This window comes from Pseudochaenichthys georgianus, chromosome 22 (assembly GCF_902827115.2).
Source record: "Pseudochaenichthys georgianus chromosome 22, fPseGeo1.2, whole genome shotgun sequence".
NCBI lineage: Eukaryota > Metazoa > Chordata > Actinopteri > Perciformes > Channichthyidae > Pseudochaenichthys > Pseudochaenichthys georgianus.
The window spans coordinates 3,760,122-3,775,071 of NC_047524.1; the positions used below are offsets into that span (position 1 = coordinate 3,760,122).

The window sequence follows — 14,950 nt, forward strand, 5'->3', positions numbered from 1 at the left end:
ATCAGCATGCAGAGGTATCAATACCAGCAGCTGTCCTTTTTTCAAATGGTAGATGTTTGAATGATCTCAAGGTTCAGTGGAAGAGGCCATATTATGCTTTTTGGAGTTTTCCTGTGCCTGAAGTTTGTTATCGGTTTGTGTGCATGTAAATGGTCTGCAAAGGCTAACATCCCAAAGCTCCCTACAGAGGGAGTTTCTCCTCCACGCTCCCTCCCTCCCTGCCAGAAACCCCTCCCCTTTGTTTACTTTTATAACATCGTGACATCACTATATAACACTCACCCTTCTAATGGCTAGCACTCCAACAAATTGTACGTGATAGACAAAGGGGCGGGACATCTCTAAGTGGTTGACCAATCACAACAGCTAACCAATCAGAGCAGACAGGGCTCTGGTTTCAGACAGAGGGTGAAAAGAGCTGCTGCAGCACAGGCAGTATGAGAAAAATAAAGAGCTTTTTGAGCATTAAAGCATGGAGACATGTAGAGACACTACATACTGATATACACCTGAACATCAGCAGGAGAGGACTCTTTAAAGTAGAGACACTACATACTGATATACACCTGAACATCAGCAGGAGAGGACTCTTTAAAGTAGAGACACTACATACTGATATACACCTGAACATCAGCAGGAGAGGACTCTTTAAAGTAGAGACACTACATACTGATATACACCTGAACATCAGCAGGAGAGGACTATTTAAAGTAGAGACACTACATACTGATATACACCTGAACATCAGCAGGAGAGGACTCTTTAAAGTAGAGACACTACATACTGATATACACCTGAACATCAGCAGGAGAGGACTCTTTAAAGTAGAGACACTACATACTGATATACACCTGAACATCAGCAGGAGAGGACTCTTTAAAGTAGAGACACTACATACTGATATACACCTGAACATCAGCAGGAGAGGACTCTTTAAAGTAGAGACACTACATTCTGATATACACCTGAACATCAGCAGGAGAGGACTCTTTAAAGTACAGACACTACATACTGATATACACCTGAACATCAGCAGGAGAGGACTCTTTAAAGTAGAGACACTACACACTGATATACACCTGAACATCAGCAGGAGAGGACTCTTTAAAGTAGAGACACTACATACTGATATACACCTGAACATCAGCAGGAGAGGACTCATTAAAGTAGAGACACTACATACTGATATGCACCTGAACATCAGCAGGAGAGGACTCTTTAAAGTAGAGACACTACATACTGATACACACCTGAACATCAGCAGGAGAGGACTCTTTAAAGTAGAGACACTACATACTGATATACACCTGAACATCAGCAGGAGAGGACTCTTTAAAGTAGAGACACTACATACTGATATACACCTGAACATCAGCAGGAGAGGACTCTTTAAAGTAGAGACACTACACACTGATATACACCTGAACATGAGCAGGAGAGGACTCTTTAAAGTAGAGACACTACATACTGATATACACCTGAACATCAGCAGGAGAGGACTCTTTAAAGTAGAGACACTACATACTGATATACACCTGAACATCAGCAGGAGAGGACTCTTTAAAGTAGAGATACTACATACTGATATACACCTGAACATCAGCAGGAGAGGACTCTTTAAAGTAGAGACACTACATACTGATATACACCTGAACATCAGCAGGAGAGGACTCTTTAAAGTAGAGACACTACATACTGATATACACCTTAACATCAGCAGGAGAGGACTCTTTAAAGTAGAGACACAACATACTGATATACACCTGAACATCAGCAGGAGAGGACTCTTTAAAGTAGAGACACTACATTCTGATATACACCTGAACATCAGCAGGAGAGGACTCTTTAAAGTAGAGACACTACATACTGATATACACCTGAACATCAGCAGGAGAGGACTCTTTAAAGTAGAGACACAACATACTGATATACACCTGAACATCAGCAGGAGAGGACTCTTTAAAGTAGAGACACTACATACTGATATACACCTGAACATCAGCAGGAGAGGACTCTTTAAAGTAGAGACACTACATACTGATATACACCTGAACATCAGCAGGAGAGGACTCTTTAAAGTAGAGACACTACATACTGATATACACCTGAACATCAGCAGGAGAGGACTCTTTAAAGTAGAGACACTACATACTGATATACACCTGAACATCAGCAGGAGAGGACTCTTTAAAGTAGAGACACTACATTCTGATATACACCTGAACATCAGCAGGAGAGGACTCTTTAAAGTACAGACACTACATACTGATATACACCTGAACATCAGCAGGAGAGGACTCTTTAAAGTAGAGACACTACACACTGATATACACCTGAACATCAGCAGGAGAGGACTCTTTAAAGTAGAGACACTACATACTGATATACACCTGAACATCAGCAGGAGAGGACTCTTTAAAGTAGAGACACTACATACTGATATGCACCTGAACATCAGCAGGAGAGGACTCTTTAAAGTAGAGACACTACATACTGATACACACCTGAACATCAGCAGGAGAGGACTCTTTAAAGTAGAGACACTACATACTGATATACACCTGAACATCAGCAGGAGAGGACTCTTTAAAGTAGAGACACTACATACTGATATACACCTGAACATCAGCAGGAGAGGACTCTTTAAAGTAGAGACACTACACACTGATATACACCTGAACATCAGCAGGAGAGGACTCTTTAAAGTCGAGACACTACATACTGAAAATGGGCATATCAGGGCCCCGTAAAACAAAAAAATGAAAAGCTAACTGTTACAATAATACAATGAGAGGCTCGCTTCCTTTTATATCACAGGAACGTACCAATTTCAAAACTAATGTGCAGAAAATAATACTTTACATGTCACTTGTTAGACGCTTTTATCCAAAGCGACTTACATACTCAATATGTGGACAATCCCCACAGGAGCACTTTGGGGTGAAGCGTCTCAGGGACACAACGACATGCTGACTGCAGTGGGGTTTGAACCTGTGACCCCCTGATCCCAACGCACAACCCACTGCACCACATGCCTCCCTAATAACACTGTATGCCACTATGATGCTTTAGACAACGTTGACTCAGTGTAGGATTACTGTCCATCACTCGCAGAATCTAGGTGCTTTTGTAGAAAAAGCCTTTTATACGAATGGATTTTGGAATCGATTCAGAGTCTTTGAAGATAAGAAACTCGATTCTCACGTGCATTTATTTTTCTCCACCCACCTTTAAGCGATGGTAAAAAATAATCCTCAGATATTAGATATCTAAAAGAAAGCCTCAAAGCATTTGTAGATGTGAACCATGCTTCCTATTAGTGTTGCATATCTTACATGTGTTAACAAAGTTATAATATAATAAACAAACAACACAACAATATGCTAAAAAAAAAAGTAGTAAGTTATAATATAATAAACAATATGCTAAAAAAAGATACAAAAGTTACATAATTTTCAAAAATACAGATCAAAAACAAATCAAACCTACAAATCAAATCCTGTAGCAGTTCTTAGGATTTAGCAGCCCGGTATATATTACAGTTATTAAAAATGGCATATTTTACGCCCCAGCAAAACCCTGGACAGGCTCCAACACGTCCAGAACTCTGCCGCCAGGCTTCTCACCCGCACCAAGCCATGGCACCACATCACCCCCACCCTCATCCACCTCCACTGGCTGCCGGTCAAGACCCGGATTCAATACAAAACACTCATCCTCACGTACAAGTCCCTCCATTCCCTCGCCCCCCAGTACTTATCGGACCTCCTCCATCCCTACACCCCTTCTCGGAGTCTGCGGTCCTCAGACACGGGCCTGCTCTCCATCCCCCGCTCTCGCCTCCGAACTGTTGGTGACAGGGCGTTCAGTGTTGCGGCCCCCACCCTCTGGAATGCACTTCCTGCCGAGACCCGTAATGCTGCCTCGCTGGACATCTTCAAATCATCACTAAAAACACACCTGTTCACCCCGGCCTTCGGGCCCGAGCCCTTTTCTGGTCCCCCGGCTTCCTTTATTTATTTATTTGGTTTGCCCGTTGATTGTCTGTTTGTTTTGTTTGTCCACCATGTACAGCGACCTTGGGTCCCTTGAAAGGCGCTATATAAATATCATTTATTATTATTATATGTATATAAAGTATATATTGCACATAAAGCACATAGTTTGACGGTATTTAACAACAAAGGTGTTTTTAAATTAAGGTAATACACCCTGCCTTAACACATTAACAGTATTTAACACCATCGACAGAGGAACAAGAATAAAGAAAAGAAAAATCTTTAAGTTTAAAAGGTTTCCCTGCAAATGGAGTGAAACTAATCTTTGTTTGGCCTTTGTACAAAACGGAGTCTTGTTTCTGTAACTGGAGGCGATGTGTGTGTAGTGAGCGGGGAGTGAATGCTATGAGTCACGCGCTACGATTAGCTACTGATGCGGTTTTATTCTATTATTATTTGATGATGCTTTTTTTGACAAAACAACATTTTCACCTGGAGAAGGGTGGTATTCTCTCTTTACACATTCAGATTTTTAAGTATGTCATAATACTGCCAGTAAAATAAATTAATGAAATGTCTATTATACGCTGATGGCTGCATAGAGTATCATATTCCTCTTAATACTTTCCAGGGATGCTTCAGGGAACACTGGCTAAAAACTCAAATGGAAATCTAACCATGTAACAAATTAAAAATAACCATGCACGCAGGAAATACAAAAAAACAATAACCATAATTGAAGGTGACAAAGCAATGGGGGATTGTGTACAGGTGAGAAAAGAGTCATTTAAGGCAATCAAACAAATTTCACTTAAAGGTGGGGTGGGTAAGTTTGAGAAACCGGCTCGAGATACACTTTTTGTTATATTCCATGGAATGCTCTTAACATCCCGATAGCAATGAATATCTGAAGTGCTTTGACAACAAATCCATAAAAAAAAAACATCTGTAGAAGCCGTAATACTGTAAAAAGCACGACCAATCATTTGAGCCGGCCCGGCTCAAGTAACTGGATGGCCTACCTGCCTGTCAGCCTTCCATCGGGGCACAAACTTATCTCGTGCCCTCATTGGTCATGTGCGCGTTCGTGTGTGTTGGAGGAGGGGCTCTGTGAGGAAGTGGCAGATTTTCTCCGGTTGTGTATTTTCAAATTCTAGCGATCTCGAGCTGGTTTCTCAAACTTACCTACCCCACCTTTAACATAAAATTGACATTAATGATATTGATATGGGAGGCTGTGGCTCAGTGGATAGTGTGCTGGACTATGAATCAGGGGATAACAAGTTCGAGTCCCACTGCAGTCAGCATGTCGTTGTGTCCCTGGGCGAGACACTTCACCCCAAATTGCTCCTGTGGGGCTTGCCCACAGTACTGTAAGTCGCTTTGGATAAAAGTGTCTAATAACACATGATGGTCCTGCACCCTCATCCCTCCCACATAGTGTTTTCATTTTCACAGAAGTAATTTATATTACACTAATAAATCACCACAAGGTGACCACAGCCATGGGAGTGCATATCCAAAGGGAACAGCCTGTAAGGAGCACAGACGGGTACTAGAGTGTGTCTGATCCACTAAAGAGATAAAGGGTTGAGTGGAACTTGATCCCACTACAACCTCAAAGACTACTCCATGTCAGCCCAACAATGTGATGGATGTGAAGTGTTGGAAATGGAAAAGAGTATCGGGCATGACAATTTGTCATTTTTATCATGTGAAGTGTTTCCATAATGTAGGACAACTCCAGTCTGGGTGTAGGATGCTTCACAAGGCTCCAGTGTGTCGTTTGACATAGTGTACAGCATGCTCCGTGATACTCAGGCATGCACTAATCCATCTTTTTCCACCCTGACACCAATTCCAATACCCCAACTCAAGGTACCGATAAGATACGAGTGCTCTCTTTTTAACAGCTTTAAAGATTTGTACAGTAAACCTCACTGCTTGAAACTCTCTGCACCATGTTTTGATGTGAGGTGACTTGAGGCCAGGGATGGCGTTGGCACTGAAAACCGATGTGACAGCCTGCTGTGATTAAATATAACTGATAGCGGAAACACTGCATTTTTTATAATGGCACTGACAAAGAAAGTGTATTAATATGGACGGGTCACATCTGGCCAATATCCGATCCACTTAGTAAGGACAATGTTGGCGTGATACCAATCGGACATCAACTTAGCAAGTCTTGTCTCATAAAAGACAGCAGGCTGATGTCCTCTACGCAGGGGACACCTCCGACGATCAGTGGGTTTGTGCTTTGTTTCACCACTCAAACACTAAACCAGGGGAAAGCCCGGGGCAATGTAGTTGCACTGCATATGCACTGGGAGAAAAGCAGTTGATCTTGATTCCCTCTGAAGCCTGAACCCTTCCCTTTTCCAGAGGGCATCAGCCCTTTGGCTAACCTCACCTGGCTGTGGTTAGTTATGCACGTTCGACAGTTTTTTCTCGTCTCTTCCTCAGGCCTGTTCTTCAGATTCTGTTACATCTAGCATATGTATTTACTCCTGTGTGTGTGTGTCTCCTATTTTAGGTTACGGCATCGGCCTGCCGCAGGGCTCTCCTCTAACCCGCAATGTGTCAGAGTTTCTGAGTCGCTACAAGTCTGACGGCTTCATGGACATGCTACATGACAAATGGTATAAGGTGGTCCCCTGCGGGAAGCGAGTCTTCGCCGTCACTGAGGTAAGTCATTGGTGGGAGAGTGTGCTCATGTGTTGTGTACGTGTGTGGTGTGTAAAGCAAAGCCTTGTGCTGCTGTACTCCTATAAATGAGTTTCCCTTTGGGACACAGGCTGGATTGCCTGCCAGCCAAGCACACATCCACTGAGACCCGTTCACATACACACACGGACAAATACCTATCACATCATCCCGGGCCTATTTACTGACCTTAACCTGAGTTACAGTCACCTGGTGTCGGAGTGTCGATACCTATTTGAGTGCTGCGACAGGGAACTCGTCGTTCTTGCCCTCCCTTTTTAAAGAACTGGGGATCTGTAAAAAGAGCCAACCATCTTTCTCTCTTGTTTGTAAATGGAGAAGCTCTTCAACTCCCTTTGGCCATGTCTTTTAAATCACACATAGTCATATCATCGCAACAAACAGTTACACAGTCATAGGTTTCTCCAGTGAAATGAAAACCTTAACTTCTCCCTGCATCAGGAACCTATTACTTTTCATCGCATTTGAAGCCCAGGGAGTGGACTGCTCTCGAAACAATGTAGGCATTAGTGCGATCTCGCCCTCTGGATTGGGAGCAAAAGGAGGTCAGTATTGTCGCTGATGAATTTGCCGAGTCAGCAAAGGGCTAATTGCCATCGGAGGCAATGCAGAAATGAGTCGGGTGAAGGAAACATTATTAGAGAGTATTGGAAAAGCTCCCCATTGTCTCTTCCACTTCCTCCAGGCACATAGAAATCCTCATGAGAGATAGACACAATGTCAAGGGGAATGTGGGCGACCCAAATGGGAACAAACTTCTCGTCAATTAGCCATCATCTCTTTTTACCGTCTCCCTCTTTACTGCTGTTCCTTTCTATTACCCTCACTTTTGCTTCCCCCTCAGCTCTATATGCTTTTCTGTTCTCCATGTCTTTTACGCTGCTGCCCTCTCCCCTTTGTGTTTGTTCTTATGGGCGTACACAGACAAACTAGATGCAGAACAGCAGAATATCAATTGCATATTCACAAAAAGTGGCCTCAATGGTAATTATGTAATTTCGGCTTAAGTCTTTACTAATCTGCGTTACTCCCCAAACCTCCCTCCCTCCCTCTCCCCTCTCTCTCTCTCCTCACCGCCCTCAGACTCTACAGATGGGGATCCAGCATTTTTCCGGTCTGTTCGTGCTGCTGTGTATGGGGGTGGTCGGAGCCCTGCTGACCTTGGCAGGTGAACACACCTTCTATCACCTGGTCATCCCTCACCTCCGACGCACACACTCTCTGCAGTACTGGCTGCACACCAGCCAGGTGAGTACAGACATCATGATTGGACACACACACACACACACACACACACACACACACACACACACACACACACACACCAATATACAGCTGTCCCCTAGTTAAGGCTTATTTAACAGGTAACCAACGCCCTCTACTGTTTAAAACTCATAACAGGAACAAGAACAGGACTATTATTTTATTTAAAACTGAATGCAATCATGTTTTAAACGACAATGTAACAATGATTTCTCATAAATATTAATAACCTGAAGCTAAATGTATTGCTAATTGTATACTTTGTTAATTAGCTCATTTGTTTTTTAATTGTGCTGCATAAAGTTACTTGGACAATTCTTGAATTAATATGTTAATTAAGTAAAAAGTTATTAAACTGTTCCCACTGGCAGTGCTGTATTCTTTTTTTATTCTATTCTAAGGCGAATCATTTATAAACATCTTACACGGATCATTTAATGTACGTTTTCATTCCATCTATTATCACTTTTTACTTATTTAAAATGGATTTAAATATCATAATAGAGGATTTAAAGAAAATTAAGATAATAAAAGACATACATGGAAGATTTACTTTTGCATTAGGGCCTCTAGAGCAGTGATTCTCAAATGGGGGTACGTGGACCCCTAGGGGTACGTTGGGGTACTGCAGGTGGTACGTGGACCCCTAGGGGTACGTTGGGGCACTGCAGGGGGTATGTGGACCCCTAGAGGTACGTTGGGGTACTGCAGGGGGTACGTGGACCCCTAGGGGTACGTTGGGCACTGCAGGTGGTACGTGGACCCCTAGAGGTACGTTGGGGTACTGCATGGGGTACGTGGACCCCTAGGGGTACGTTGGGGTACTGCAGGTGGTACGTGGACCCCTAGGGGTACGTTGGGGTACTGCAGGGGGTACGTAGATCCCTAGAGGTACGTTGGGGTACTGCAGGGGGTACGTGGACCCCTAGGGGTACGTTGGGGCACTGCAGGTTGTACGTGGACCCCTAGAGGTACGTTGGGGTACTGCAGGGAGTACGTGGACCCCTAGGGGTACGTTGGGGTACTGCAGGGGGTACGTGGACCCCTAGGGGTACGTTGGGGGTACTGCAGGTGGTACGTGGACCCCTAGGGGTACGTTGGGGTACTGCAGGGGGTACGTGAGATACAAAATAAAAAAAGTTAATTAAACAAATGGCATGCATGATTACAAAAATTATCTTAGTACAACAAGTTATATAGAAAACACAATTGTATATAAAATATTCCTAGAACCACCAAGGGGGTCCTCATATAAACATTCAAATGTGTGTATTGTATTTTATAGTTTTTCATAATATATCATTTCGATTCACTTCAATTGAAAAACTCCTTGGAAAAATCTGTTTTAAAAAAATGCATAATTGAGAAAATATCCTTAGTTTGTTGTAATTCATGCATTAAGGAGTTAATAGATCACACACTGATGGAACATCACTATTGTAATGATTTATATAGGCTTTTTCTATCAAAAATGTTGGGGTTCGGTCAGGGGGTACTTGGCTGAGAAGATGTTTCAAAGGGGGTACATTACTGAAAAACGTTTGAGAAGCACTGCTCTAGAGAACTGGTGTCTCGAATACGACGCATCACAGGAACCAGAAATTGGGGATTTAAAGGTCATATTGAGTTTAAGAAAGTCTAGCCATTCCCCCAAATGAGGTGCCTGTAGCAATATATTTGAGGCAGCAATGTATGTCAACACGCCTCCCATTAGTTTACTTCATCCTTCTGAAAGGGCAACCTTTCCCAGGCAGCCTTTAGCATTCATCACCAAGCTCCGTTATCTGAGAGGAGGACGTCTGAGTTAGTCCCTCAAGATAATCCCGACCTAGAGTGAGAGGCTGTTTCTCAATCTCGAGTCAGAGCCACTATTCCAAGCATACTACATCATCGAGTCCCGCCGAAGTACTGTTCCAATGTCCAGCATACTTGGAATTCTACCGAGCCCGCCGTACTTCGTTTGGAGATATTTCGAGGCTGCACATGTGTAGACTCCGCGGTCTTAAAATCCCCACAATGCTTTGCGCACGGACCAATTTCCCCAAATCTAAAATGTAAGGCGGGGCTTCTCATATGACGCACACCTGCACACTTGCTCGCCTGTTCCACTCTTCGTTTTCCGAATGCTAGGAAGTATTCTTGCCTAGCTTCTGAAGCAAGACGCTCGGAAGACGTGTGCTACCAAGCAAGCGTACTCGACATTGAGAAACACCCAGAGTCTCCCTTTCTCTCGACAACACATGTAGCTTAAAATAGCTTTGGAGCGATTGTTTTCAGTCTAACCAAAGCACTTTGGAACCAAAATGGGCTTTAGCAAAGACACATTAACCTAATAAAATGCTGTCTCTCTGAATATACAATAGTTTAGTTAAATCCTTCAGAAGAACACCACAGCATGATTTTTAGGCCCTATTGTGCTTTTTGGGCTTTTCCCTTTCCTGTAGTTGTATAGGTTTGTAAATGTAAATGGTCTGCGGAAGATAAAATCCCAAAGTTCCCTTTACGCAGCGTCCACACGGCGGCGTGCGTTGAAGCTTGCCGGCGGGCGTGTCTGAAACTCGCCCAACAACCAATCGCATGAATCTCCCGCCCTGGACACGAAAGCACGCGGTTTGATTGGCTAGAGCTTGTACTGGCATAGGATTCGATTGGCTGACGCTTCCGTCAAAGCTTCAAAAGTTGAACATTGCTCAACTTTTGAAGCGAGCAAAGCGAAGCGAGCAAAGCGAAGCGAGCAAAGCGAAGCGAGCAAAGCGAAGCGAGCAAAGCGAAGCGACGCTCCCACAATGCAGTTCGGCAAAGCTTGGGCAGAAGCGTTGAAGCTTCAACGCACGCCGCCGTGTGGACGGGCCGTTAGAGGGAGTTTCTCTTACACACACTTAGGCAGCATGAGAGAAATAGAGACCTTTTTGAACATTAAAGCATGTAATCACGTCACAGTGGAGGCACAAAATACAAACCTGAAAATGAACATAATATGTCCTCTTTAAATAATAGCTGTCACTGATGTTTTGTACTTAGTAGACTAATGGATGTTAGCAGCTCTAAGTAATCATCTTTCCTGCTCTATTTCACAGCTGATAAATTATTTCACATTATAATCGCTGGTTCTCTTTTCTTCTTTACTTCCAGAAAATTCACAGAGCCCTCCACACCACGTATGAGGATGTTGGGAAGGAGCTGACGGACCTTGACCAAAAGTAAATGACGTAATCTACTCACTTCATGTTCACCGTTCTCTTGAAACGGCTCGAATAAGCCAGTTCAGATGCATGCAGAGATATTTAAACAAGATACACCATTCATGTCGAGCGAGAAATAGCGTCTTTCAAGAAAAAGTCCTATTTTGACATTTTGAGAAACACACTTTCTGCTTTTTTCCTGATAGTAAGGTGATAAATAACTTTCATGTCTGTGCAGGAAAAATGAAGCAACAGCCAGAAACTGTCTAGCTAAGCAAAAATACCGGAAAACAGCTAGCCTGGCTCTGTCCGAGATAACATCTGCCTACCAGCACCTCTCTAATTAACACGTTATATCTCGTTTTTGTTCCAAGCTGCTGACAGTTTAATATTTACCGAACAGACTGTTATCGATCTTCTTATCAAACGCTCTGCAAGAAAGCGGATAAGCATATTTGTTAAATGTCAAACTGTTTCTTTAAAACAAGTCAATTAGTGTGATTTTTTCGCTTTTGTTAAAATTAGGATATCTTGCACTGACAGCCTCGTGTTAGATATAAAACGTGACTTATTTGTTTATATTTAACCCAGAGCAATTCTAATCTAAAACAAGTGATATTAAGAGGTTTGAGTCGGATAGCCCTGCTTACTGTGCATGTTATAAAACAGTATTGTGTGTTTGCATTCAGTTATAGGAGAATGTTTACTGCTGTACAGTATATCTCACTGGATATATGCCCTTTGCTGTGATCTTCCTCTCTTTCACTAGCCCCTCCTCTTGTATCTCAGAGAACTGCACCCTCCACAGGAAACACCATCAGCCTTCTCCCCCATCTCCTCCCACATCCCTCCCTGCTTCCACTACAGCTGGAGACACCTGCAACTCCTCTCCATCCCATGAGCCCAAGGAGAAACGCGTGCACTTTGACCTGGAAACCCTGCACAGCTACCGCCTGCACACACACACCGCCTCAGTGCGCGGCCGGCCCGGGATGGTGGGCCGTCCTGGACTCGGTGTAGGAGGGTGGGGGATGGGGGGTTTTACCGCCCCTCCGCCGATTAGCCTCCAAGCCAACGGAGGCCCTGTCTCCTCCCTGGCTTCCACAGGCTTGGTGCTCTCTCCTCTGGGGAGCAGGGTCGCTCAGACGAGCCTGTGGGAGGGGGAGCTCCAGGACCTGCAGGGGAAGATCGAGACGTTTCGCACCCAGCTGAGAGACGCCCTGGCCAGGAGGGCAGAGATCCAGAGCAGCCTGGAGAGAGAGAGGAGCGGACTCGTACGCAGGGATACCAGCCTGGAGAGGGAGAGGCAGAGGATACAGACTATAAACACGGACAGAAGTAGCTCCACTCAGCCCAAACTCCCAGAGAGAGACAGGACCAGCCAACTGCAAACCCTCAATAATCAACAGACAGGGAGGCCTAACCAATCAGGCGCTCCTGGGACTCAGCCAAGCAGCCAATTAAACACAGTGAACAGTTTGGACAGAGGGAGAGCCAACCAGATACGCACTGTTAATACTTTGACCGGAGAAAGGACTGTCCATTCGCGCACTTCCACCAGTTTGGAGTGGAGTAGAGTCAACCAACCAGGTGCTGTAAACATCACTGTCCAATCACGGAACACTTCTAGCCTGGACAGACAGATGGTGAACCTATCACGCACTCTGAACGCTTTGGAGAGGACAAAAGCCAACCAATCAGGTGTGAGCAGTGGGACTTGATCGTCGTTCTGATGCTGCTGGTGTGTAGGATTTCAAAGGGCAGCTGGTATTTGCATAGCCGTGGGAAGATGGCTTTTGTTGGAATGGGCTAAGTTTACGGGGTGCTTGCTAAAAAATGACAGTATATGTTGACTCACACTATTACTTACTGCAACCCTAATATTTTCACACTCGCTTATAATTACAACTAAACAACTCTATAACTGTAATTGCTGTTAAAATGTCTACATTGTCCATGAAATCATAAAAAGGCAATGCAATCTTGTTGAATGAAAGCCAATATACATTTGGGACAGTATCAGTGTATTTAAAGGTCAACCATGACTGTATGGGTAATCTAACAATGCTGAAGTGTGCTTGTGGAGACCGGTTGAAACCATTAACCACTGTTATCTAGACACCAGAACTTAATTACAGATATGATCCATTGTCCTGGCTAAAGAGGCCTACAGTACAAGAGCACAGAATAATCCACATTATGTGAAAAAAAACAGCAAACAAAACTATTTGAAAAAGCGCATTTAACATCCGTTTTTACAGAGGGCTAATAGCAGGAGATATACATGCACAACATGTATGTATTCAAAGTCATTCAAGTCATAATTTCCCAGTAAATGTGAATAATAAAGGGATAGAACTGTGAAGAAGGAGTGTTACAGCCCCGAATTGTTTTACCTAAATACCCCATGACATAAAACAAATCCTTCTGTGTTGATACCTTGTGAGTATTGTCCCGCCATCAACACGACAAGACTGATGACAGTATTTCAAAAACGGATATTTTTATAGCTAAAACCCACTCTCGTAAAATGTGTAAAAACTAAAAAGGTTTTTTGCTTTTGGAGAGACGCGATGAGATGCTAATTTTCCCCTTTGATGTGAAGGTCTTTCATAAACAGAATACCAGGGCAGGAAAATGCACATTAAAGGAAAACCTGCTTGTTATACTGTCTGTAGTGAAATGGATTCGAGCCATTTAGACTTAAATACGTACCTCAAACCCCTTTCGGCTGCTGCTGTAACTAAATCGAGGTGCAATGTCATTTAAATGGCTTTGTCGATGTTGTTACCTTGTGTCGTTACGGGCAGTCTGTGAAAACAGTACTATGATTTTGTTCTGTGGCTCCCAAATGTCTCCTCCCTGATTGCAGAATGAAACTTTCTAAAAACTTGATATAAAAAGGCGTAAGTTAAGGTGGGTTTCCTGACAAGGGGATGCTATTTGAACATTTAGAGATCAGTGTACTACAGACTAAATATCAGGACATCTATGACTCCCCGAACTCGATGAAGGTGGAATACTAAATCCCTGCAGTACCACTTTAATGTGAAACTTGGCCCTTTTTGGGTGTATTTGAGGTGGAAACACAGATGACCCCCTCCCCTTATTACTTGTTGGACTACATTAACATTTAATGTGTCCATCAGTAGCTGCGGCACCATGAGTCAGAGTTGGCCGTCAGTGTTCGAAAACTCTTTCCATTTTCTAAAGTGCTGTAGCTGGCATCATTTCAAAGACAGGTTCTTTATATCTGCTTCAGACTCTGAGTAATAATCTAACAACCCAACATGGTTTTACATTGCAGCAGTTAAAACTAAAGAAGTATTTATTTATCTGAACCTTTAAAGGTCATCGTGGCCATTTAAGGTATAATAAAATAGATTTATATTGTGCAATTTTCCAAAATCACATTGGTTTCTCATACAGCATTCTCTATATAGTATGTGTATTCACTCTCTGTCCTAAACGGATTGTTGGAGCTCCTGCCCCCCCCCCCCCCCTGTTAGCCCAGTGGCCGTCTGCGAGACAGCGAGACACAGCGAAACCCAGCCCGAACACACACACACACACCCGCAGCCTGGCTGGGAGTTTGTGTGTGTGCTCACACACCGACTCACAGCAGACGGACCCGGTGGAATCTAGGGGTCAGGGAGGAGAAATCGGCGGAGCTGCAGCTGAGAAAACATTGAGTGTGTGTGTGAGGAAGTCCACGGATTGGTCTATTTGGACCAATCCACGGACTTAACGTAACGGCTCCGCGGATTGGTCCATTTGGAT

The 14,950-nt window shown here is 43.7% G+C and overlaps 1 protein-coding gene across 2 annotated transcripts in view; it reads left to right on the forward strand.

Annotated features, from left to right (window-relative positions):
• grin3ba (glutamate receptor, ionotropic, N-methyl-D-aspartate 3Ba) overlaps nt 1-14,642 on the forward strand; it is a 101,076-nt gene extending 86,434 nt beyond the window's left edge. The window contains exons 9-12 of one of the 2 annotated variants that reach the window (XM_034110939.2): nt 6,535-6,686; nt 7,809-7,973; nt 11,121-11,188; nt 11,940-14,642. In XM_034110939.2, coding sequence (XP_033966830.1) covers nt 6,535-6,686; nt 7,809-7,973; nt 11,121-11,188; nt 11,940-12,891 — 1,337 coding nt within the window. In that variant the 3' untranslated portion in view covers nt 12,892-14,642. The remainder of the gene's footprint in view (nt 1-6,534; nt 6,687-7,808; nt 7,974-11,120; nt 11,189-11,939) is intronic. The other variant, XM_034110940.2, reaches the window with a different exon arrangement.
• Nucleotides 14,643-14,950: the final 308 nt, after the last annotated feature.